Genomic DNA, 9,585 nt, shown 5'->3' on the forward strand with positions numbered 1-9,585 from the left:
CCAAACCCTAAGCCGTTGGGGCTGGGGAATGAGAACTGACCCATCACACGGGAGGGGACGGTGGGGAAGCTTGCCTGTCTCCAGTGTGGCTCTCTGGGTGGAGGGGAAGAAAACCTTCCCCAAAATTTGTAGCAAGTGGGGCCTCACGGACGTTGGCATTCAGTGCTCATTTTATCTGTGTAGCCTGAAGAGTGTCCAACAAAAAATTTAATTTAAAGTGGTCTCAAGTAGATTGTTACCAGCCTGGGTAACATAGCGAGACCCTGTCTCTAATTAGCCAACCATGGTGGCTCATACCTGTAGTCCTAGCTACTCAGGAGGCTGGGGTGGGCTTCAGCCCAGGAGTTTGAGGCTACGATGAACCGTGATCATGCCGCTGCACTGCAGCCTGGGTGACAGAGTGAGACTGTATCTCAACCAATCAATAAAATAAAATGGTCATAAATAAATAAAAAGACAGTGATCCCTGCTTGGCAGTGCCCCAGGTAACTGCAAGAAGCAAGGCCAGTCCTCTCTGGAGAATGAAACATTAGCCAGACCTCAGAGAACGCCCACAAAGTTCCAAGAAAGTGAGCAGCCGAGAACCAGTGTACACACTCCTAACCCATCAACTCCACTCCTGGTATACACCCAAGAGAAGGGCTATACAGCATCATTGAGACACATGGAGAAAAATGTTCATAGCAGCTCTCATCACAACAGCCAAAAGCTGGAAACAGCCAAAATATCTCTCAAAAAATCTCTTGGCCAGGCGCAGTGGCTCATGCCTGTAATCCCAGCACTTTGGGAGGCCGAGGCGGGAGGATCACCTGAGGTCTGGAGTTTGAGACCAGCCTGCCCAACATGGCGAAACTCTGTCTCTACTAAAAATATAAAATAAAGAATTAGCCAAGTGTGGTGGTGGGCAGCTGTAATCCCAGCTACCTGGGAGGCTGAGGCAGGAGAACCACTTGAACCTAGGAGGTGCAGGTTGCAGTGAGCCGAGATTGCGCCACTGCACTCCAGCCTGGGCAACAGAGTGAGACCCCATCTTGAAAACAAAACAAAAATAAGGGCCAGGCACAGTGGCTCATGCCTATAATCCCAGCACTTCGGGAGGCCAAGGCGGGTGGATCACCTGAGGTTAGGAGTTCAAAACAGCCTGGTCAACATGGTGAAACCCCATCTCTATTAAAAATACGAAAATTAGCCGGGACTGGTGGTGGGCGCCTGTAATCCCAGCTACTTTGGAGGCTGAGGCAGGAGAATCACTTGAACCCGAAAGGCGAAGGATGTAGTGAGCCGAGATAACGCCACTGCACTCCAGCCTGGGCAACAGAGTGAGACTCCTGATCAAATAAATAAATAAATAGATAAATAAAATAATCTCTCAAAAATCTCTTTCAGTAGTAGAAAGGATAAATAAATTATGGTACATTTACACAATAGAATAATAGACAGCAGTCAGTGAATGAGCTATGACTACCCTATGTCATCTGGATCTGTGAACACACTGCACAAACAGAACAGTGAGCAAAAGAAACCAGCAGCTCATGCCTGCTCGTGCCTGCAATCCCAGTGCTTTGGGAGGCTGAGGCCAGGAGTTCAAGGCTGCAGTGAACTATGGTCATGCCATGGAGGTGAGGAGTGGCTGTGGTTGAGCAAAGTGTTTTGAGCTGCATGTATGCGTGCTTGATGCTTGCTCCCTTCGATCCGAATGATCTAGAGGGCCTTGGAGGGGTGGGGTGGGCACAGGGGCCTCTGAAGTGCTCCCGCTCCATGATCTGAGTGCTATTACAAGGGCATGTGTGCTTTGTGATAATTCACTGAGCTTGACACTTGAACATCTAGAAGAAATCATCTAGAATGCAGCCCAGAGAGAGGACAAGATGAAAAATATGGAAGAGATTTAAAAATATGAAGGACAGAATGAGAAGGTCCACAGAGGACAGAGTGGGTTCCGGAAGGAGATATAGTGGGGAAGAGGTAATTTTCAAAGGGAAAAGATAATTTTCCAGGATTTTTGGAAGACACCAGTTTCAGACCCTGGCCTTTGCGTGAAAGACGGGAATGATAAATAAGCAGGAACGCATGCCTGGGGCTCTCAGTGTGAGGATACACAACAGCAGTTTTCCTCTCCGACTCTTGGAGAACTTACAAAAGCAACAAGGAGAAGGAAAATAACTCAATTTTCAGCAAAACAAGGAGACAGATATAATCTGCAGACTCAAAATACACGTGAGGACTGCCAAAAGCAACTGTGACCGCCACCGAAGCCAAGGTGTGAAGTGCAGCAGCAGCCGCCTGGGGGACACGACTAGCAAGACAGACAGCGGGAATTGCTCTGAGTAGGGGCAGATTGCAGAAAGTGCCAGCAAAAACACACTGCCTAAAGGAGCTCAGGACATACGTGAGGCAACGTGAGCCGCGAACCTCAGAGAACAAGTAGCAGAGAAAACAAAAACAGAGATGGGAAGGCAGCATAAGTAGTCCACGGGAGATTAGACGCTGCAGACACTTCAGTGAGAGGCATGGAAACAAGGATAGAAATGAGAAAAGTGACCGAAATGAAATGGAAAGAATAGGTCAAAAAAGGATCGGGAAGAAAATGACAGAAATAGATAAAACCAAAGAGCATCACTAAACCCATAAATGGAGCCTCTGATGTAGAAAATTAAATAATGGAACAGAGTAAGTATTTTAACATGTAACCTAAGAAAACACATGAGGAAAGGATGGTCTTTTTAACAAATGGTGCTTGAACAACTGGATATTCACATGCAAATTAATTCAAAATGAATCATACAGATAAGTGTAAGAACTAAAACTGTAAAACTTATTATTTTTTTTTTTTTGAGACAGGGTCTCACTGTGCTCCCCTCCCTGGGGTGCAGCAGCGTGATCATGGCTCACTATAACCTTGACTTCCTGGGCTCAATCAATCCTCCCGCCTCGGCCTCCTGAGTAGCTGAGACCATAGGTGTGTGCTGCCATGCCCAGCTAAATAATTTTTTAAAAATTTGTTTTTTTTATGTTTGCCCAGGCTGGTCTTGAATTCCTGCCTCAGCCTCCCAAAGTGCTGGGATTATAGGCGTGAGCCACCGCACCCCACCAAAACCAGAAAACTTAGAAGAAAAAATAGGAGAAAAATCTTCACAATCATGAGTTAACCAAAGAGTTTTTAAATATAACACCATAAAAGAAAAAATAAATTGGATTTTATCAAATTAAAAATGTTGGCACTTCAAAAGACACTACTAAGAAAATGAAAAGACAAGCGACGGACTATTTGCAAATCACATATCTGGTAAAGGACTTGTATTATAACTTAATAATAGGAGAAACAACCCAAATTAAAAACAGGCAACACATTTGAGGCCTGGTGCAGTGGGTCAAGCCTGTAATCCCAGCACTTTGGGAGGCTGCGGAGGACGGATCACGAGGTCAGGAGATGGAGACCATCCTGGCTAACACAGTGAAACCCCGTCTCTACTAAAAATACAAAAAATTAGCCGGGCGTGGTGGCAGGCGCCTGTAGTCCCAGCTACTCGGGAGGCTGAGGCAGGAGAATGGCGTGAACTCGGGAGGCGGAGCTTGCAGCGAGCAGAGATCGCGCCACTGCACTCCAGCCTGGGCGACAGAGTGAGACTCGGTCTCAAAAAATAAATAATAATAAAAATTAGAAAAAAAAGAAAAGATGCTCAGTGTCATTACATGAAATGCAGATTAAAACAACGATGAGGTACCACTACGTGCCTACTATAATAAATAAAGACAGATAATAACAAACATTGATGACGTTGAGAAACTGAAATCATCTTACATTGCTGGGAGAATATAAAATGATGTGGCTGCTTTAGAAAAGCTTGGCAGGTTCTTAAAAAGCCATTCCACTTAAAGACTTGTATATGAATGTTTACCGCAGCTTTATTCTTTTTTTTTTTGAGACGGAGTTTCGCTCTTGTTGCCCAGGCTGGAGTGCAATGGAGCGATCTCAGCTCACCACAACCTCCGCCTTCTGGGTTCAAGCGATTCTCCTGCCTCAGCCTCCTGAGTAGCTGGGATTACAGGCATGTGCCACCATGTCCGGCTAATTTTGTGCTTTTAGTAGAGACAGTGTTTCACCAAGTTGCTCAGGCTGGTCTCGAACTCCTGACCTCAGGTGATCCACCCGCCTTGGCCTCCCAAAGTGCTGGGATTATAGGAGTGAGCCACTACGCTCGGCCAGCTTTATTCTTAATAGCTAAGAAGGGGGAACAATGTCCATCAACTGATGAATGGATTAACAAATGATGGACGGCACACCCATACGATGGAATACTATTTGGCAATGAAAAGGGAATGGAGTACTGATACATGCTATGTCATGGATAAACCTGGAAAACATTACGCCAAGTGAAGGAAGCCAGATGCAAAAGATGACATATTGTATAATTTCATTTATATGAAGTATCCAGGAAAAGTAAATATGCAGAGACAAAAGTAGATTAGTAGTTGTGTGGACCTGGGGGTGGGAACAAGAGAGTGGCTACAAAACAAGAGAATTCTGTGGTTTGTAAATTACATCACTAAATAAATTACTAACAAAATCAGATTTTACTCATACACATAAATGCAAAATCCTCAACAAAATACTAGCAAACCAATTCCAGAATGCATAACAAAGATAGGACAGGCATGGTGGCTCACGCCTGTAATCCCAGCAGTTTAGGAAGCTGAGGGGAGTGGATCACCTGAGGTCAGGAGTTCGAGACCAGCCTGGCCAACATGGCAAAACCCCATCTCTACTAAAAATACAAAAATTAGCCAGGCATGGTGGCACACTCCTGTAATCCCAGCTATTCGGGAGGCTGAGGCAGGAGAATCACTTGAACCTGGGAACCCAGGAGGCAGACCACTGCACTCCAACCTGGGTGACAGAGTGAGACTCCGTCCCAAAAATATTTTTAAAAAGGTATAACAAAGATAATGTAAGCTATCAATGCAATTATACTGTAATTAATTGCATGATATATTACATATAGTAACACAATTATTTCTGGGAGGTGGCATATTATTAACTCAAAGTAGACTATGATGAGTTAAGGGTCAATACTGTAATTCCCTAAGGAACCACTAAAAATAATCCAAAGATACATATTGTCAATAGATAGAATGTAACACTAAAAACAAAACAAAAAATACCTGATGAAAACAAAAGAACACAGGGAATTCCAGTGGCCTTTTTGGAGAAATTGTCGAGCTTATGCTAAAATAGGAAAATGGGAAGGAACCCATTTTCAACCAAAGTCCAACCCAAAGACTTGTACAATAGCCAAAATTATTTTGTAAAAGAACAACTAGGCCGGGTGCAGTGGCTCACGCCTATAATCTCAGCACTTTGGGAGGCTGAGGCGGGTGGATCACCTTAGTTCAGGAGTTTGAGACCAGCCTGACCAACAAGGAGAAACCCCATCTCACTAAAAATGCAAAATTAGTCAGGCGTGGTGTGGCGCATGCCTGTAATCCCAGCTACTTGGGAGGCTGAGGCAAGAGAATCACTTGAACCCAGGAGACGGAGGTTGTGGTGGATAAGGATAGGCAAATAGATCAATATGGTTAACTGATTTTCAACAAAGGTGGCAAAGTAATTCAATGTGGGACTGAATAGTCTTTCAGGCAAATGGTGCTGAACTGGTTATCTGTGTAGAGAAAAAGAACGTGCATATCTGTATAGATAAAAATAATCTCAATTCCTCCCTCATACCATATGCAAAAATTAAGTCAAATTGAATCATAAACCCAAACAAAAAAGATAAAACTTAGATAAAGCTTGTAGAATGAAACAGAGGAGACAATTTTCAAGATCTTGAGATAGACAGATATTTCTTAGACCACATAATGTACTAACTATAAAATTAAAGATAATCAACAGGGCTGGGCGCAGTGGCTCACACCTGTAATACCAGCACTTTGGGAGGCCAAGGCGGGTGGACTACTTGAGCTCGGGAGTTTGAGACCAGCCTGGGCAACGTGGTAAAATTCCATCTCTGTGAAAAATTAGCTGGGCATGGTGGTGCTAGCCTGGGCCACATGGTGAGACCCTGTCTCCATAAACAATTTTAAAAATAGGCTGGGCACAGTGTCTCACGCTAGTGTAATCCTAGCACTTTGGGACGGACAGATCACTTGCAGTCAGGAGTTCAAGGCCAGCCTGGCCAACATGGCAAAACCTCATCTCTACTAAAAATACAAAAATTAGCTGGGCATGGTGGTGGGCACCTGTAGTCCCAGCTACTTGGGAGGCTGAGGCAGGGGAATCACTTGAACCTAGGAGGTGGAGGTTGCAGTGAGCTGAGATTACACCACTGCACTCCCGCCTGGGCGACAGAATAAGACTCCATCTCAAAAAAAAATAATTAAAAAAGGCTAGGCAGTATATCAAGTGCTGGTGAGAACGTAGAGTAATAGGAACACTCATACCGTGCTGAGGAGAGTGTAATTTGGTATAATCACTTTTGCTCCACTCCTAGGTGTATAATTTAGAGGAAGTCTCGCACTTGTCACCAGGAGACATGCACAAGAATGTTTATAACAAAATGACTATAATAGCAAAAAAAGATACAACCTAAATGCCTACATATACCACATACTTTGTGGAATATACCACATACACAGTGGAATTTATGCAGAAGTGAAAATGAACTGCAGTACACACACCCACATACAAAGTTTAACATTGAGCAGAAGATGCAAGACAGATGAATACAGACCGAAAGAGCACCACCACGCCCAGTCCATTTATGTAAAATATAAAAACTGTATCATGTTCAGGATTTCATTCATAGGTGAAGAACTAAGAAGAAAAGCAAGAAGGTGATAATACAAGAGTCATGGTCATGGTTACTTCTTGGGTGAAGGGATCTGTGAAGAACAAATGGACCCTAAGATGCTGATAGTTTTCTATATTTTAAGCTGAGTGGAGAGTTCATGGGTACTCATTTTATTATTATTTTTTTTTATTTTTTGGTTAAACAGGGTCTCACTTTGTCACCCAGGCTGGAGTGCAGTGGTACGATCTCCGCTCACTGCAACCTCTGCCTCCCAGGCTCAGGTGATCCTCCCACCTCAGCCTCCCTCATTTTATTCTTCTTCTTTAAACTACACATACACATTTCATTTGCTTTTTGTATATATATTTCATAATACAAAAATCAAGTAGATCACGCTAAGTGAAAGAAGCCATTCACAAAAAAACACATATTATATGTTGCATATATGACATGTCTGGGATAGGAATATCTACAATCACAGAAAGTAGATGGCTGGGCACGGTGGCTCATGCCTGTAATCCCAGCACTTTGGGAGGCTGAGGCAGGTCAGGAGATCGAGACCATCCTGGCTAACACAGTGAAATCCCACCTCTACTAAAAACACAAAAGATTAGCCAGGCGTGGTGGCACGTGCCTGGGAGGCGGAGCTTGCAGTGAGCCAAGATTGAGCCACTGCACTCCAGCCTGGGCAACAGAGAGAGACTTCGTCTCAAAAAAAAAGAAAAGAAAAAGAAAGTAGATTACTGGTGGCCTAGGACTGGGGAGGTGGGAGATAAATGGGGGGTGACTGCCAACAAGCATAGGGTTCCCCTTTTCCAGATAAGGAAATGTTCTAAAATTGATGGTGGTGATGGTTGTACGACTCTGTGAATATACTAAAAAACTATTGTACAAACTTAAATGGGCGAATTGTATGGCTTGTGAATTATATCTCAATAAAACTTTTTTAAAAAGAGAGGTAGGGAAGTGGGATGCCCAGAAGGCTCAGAATGGGTGACGAGACAGTAAAGCTGAAAAAGATGAAAGTGAGACAGCAGTGCTTGTGGTTCTCAAACTGGAGCATGCACCCCAGTCACCTGAAGGGCTTGAGAAAACACAGACTGGGGCCCTTCCCCAGGTTACTGGATTTTCTAGGTGTAGCGTGGGGTCGAGAATCTGCATTTCTAACAAGCTCCCGGGTGATGTTGCTGCTGCTGGCCTTGGGTTTGTTCTCTGAGAACCGCTGCTCCATAGTCCCCACTATAGGTGTGCAATAAGTAAATACTGGAGGAGTGAATGAACGGCTGGAGGGGTAGTTGGTTGGATGTTGGGGTAAATGGGTAGGTGAGAGTTGAGTGGTTGAATGGATGGATAAAAAAATAGATGGATGCATGAACTGGTGGGTGGAGGATGGATGGATGGGAGGTGGTTCAAGGCTGAGGGGTAGTTGGTTGGATGTTGGGGTAAGTGGGTAGGTGAGAGTTGAGTGGCTGAATGGATGGATAAAAAAATAGATGGATGCATGCACTGGTGGGTGGAGGATGGATGGATGGGAGGTGGTTCAGAGTAGTAGGGGAAAAGATGAGGCTGGAGAAGTTGCAGTGTGGAAAGCAGTATAGAGAAGGACTTCATGTCAAGACCTAGTTTCAACTCTTGGGTTCACCACCTGCTAGCTATACAGTTAGGCAAATGACTTCACCTCCCTGAACCTCATTTTTTCATGTGTGAAATATAGGTAAATAATGCCTCTGAATCTTCCATGAGCTAATACCCCTGAGAGAGCCCAGCACAGGGTCTGGCATGCAGTGGCTGCTCTCTACTCTTTGCCAGAATCTGACAATTACCATCATATATCACTGGGCTGTACTGTGTGCTTGAGACTAGAGGCTTGTAATTCAGGTCCATCTTGTTCCCATAGTGACCGATGCTGACCTCGAAATGGATCAGGTCTTCAAAGTTGGGCATCATGGTGCAGGAGAGGAAGATGACGCACAGCCCATACTTTTGGCGGTTCTGGTGCTTCTAAAACAATAACCGCCCCACCCCCCATCCCCAGTACATAAGCCAAGGGTTAGATTGATGGGCAGGGAGGCGAGGATGAGGTACTCTCTTTCTAAGCCACCTTCCCTTCGCTCCCTCTCAAAGGCCTTCAGAGGCTCCCTCGCACCCGACTGATCCAGGGCAGTTCCTCCAGGACTTCCATTACCTGGCTCTCCACCCAGCCAGCCCTAGCTCCCTCCCTTCCTGAAATCAGGGGGCTGGTAAGGGGGTGGTCTCCTCCCTTGTCAGGGTAGGCTCTGGGTTGGGCCACCTCATCCCCATTCCAACTAGAGATGCTTCTTCCTTTTTGACTAAACCCTTTCCCTCAGAAGACACAATGTGGATAGGGGTGTAGAGCTGAGATTTTACACACACCGACACCCACCCCCCTACACACACACACACATACATGCATACTACCAGAAAGGTTGAACCTTCCCACTGCCTGCTCCAGCTGCCCACTATCCCCCCAACTTCAGCTGTTCTCACCAGGTGCTTGCTTGGGCCTCCTGTCCGTCATATGAGTCCCTCTTGCTTCTCTTCCAACCTCTGCCCCATTCTTGCATCCCCCAGTCTGTTCACTACCTCAGGTCTCCCCTATTTAAAAAAAATAACTTTCCTTCTCCCATCTGAACCCCGTTTAGCTACCACCTGTTCTCATTTCCTTTCACGTTAAAAAAAATGTAGTTTGAGGCCAGGCGCGGTGGCTCACACCTGTAATCCCAGCACTTTGGGAGACCGAGGAGGGAGGATCACTAGGTCAAGAGATCGAGAC

General features: G+C 45.1%; 1 protein-coding gene across 1 annotated transcript in view; it reads right to left on the reverse strand.

The window, feature by feature from the left end:
* The window catches only part of FER1L5 (fer-1 like family member 5), a 37,059-nt gene extending 28,086 nt beyond the window's left edge, over positions 1 to 8,973 (reverse strand). Inside the window, exons 1-2 of the mRNA XM_026448510.2 lie at positions 8,938 to 8,973; positions 8,615 to 8,792 (exon numbers count right to left, since the gene is read on the reverse strand). Coding sequence (XP_026304295.2) covers positions 8,615 to 8,792; positions 8,938 to 8,973 — 214 coding nt within the window. The remainder of the gene's footprint in view (positions 1 to 8,614; positions 8,793 to 8,937) is intronic.
* Between the last annotated feature and the right edge of the window lie 612 nt (positions 8,974 to 9,585).

The sequence above is a fragment of the Piliocolobus tephrosceles genome, chromosome 15, assembly GCF_002776525.5.
Source record: "Piliocolobus tephrosceles isolate RC106 chromosome 15, ASM277652v3, whole genome shotgun sequence".
NCBI lineage: Eukaryota > Metazoa > Chordata > Mammalia > Primates > Cercopithecidae > Piliocolobus > Piliocolobus tephrosceles.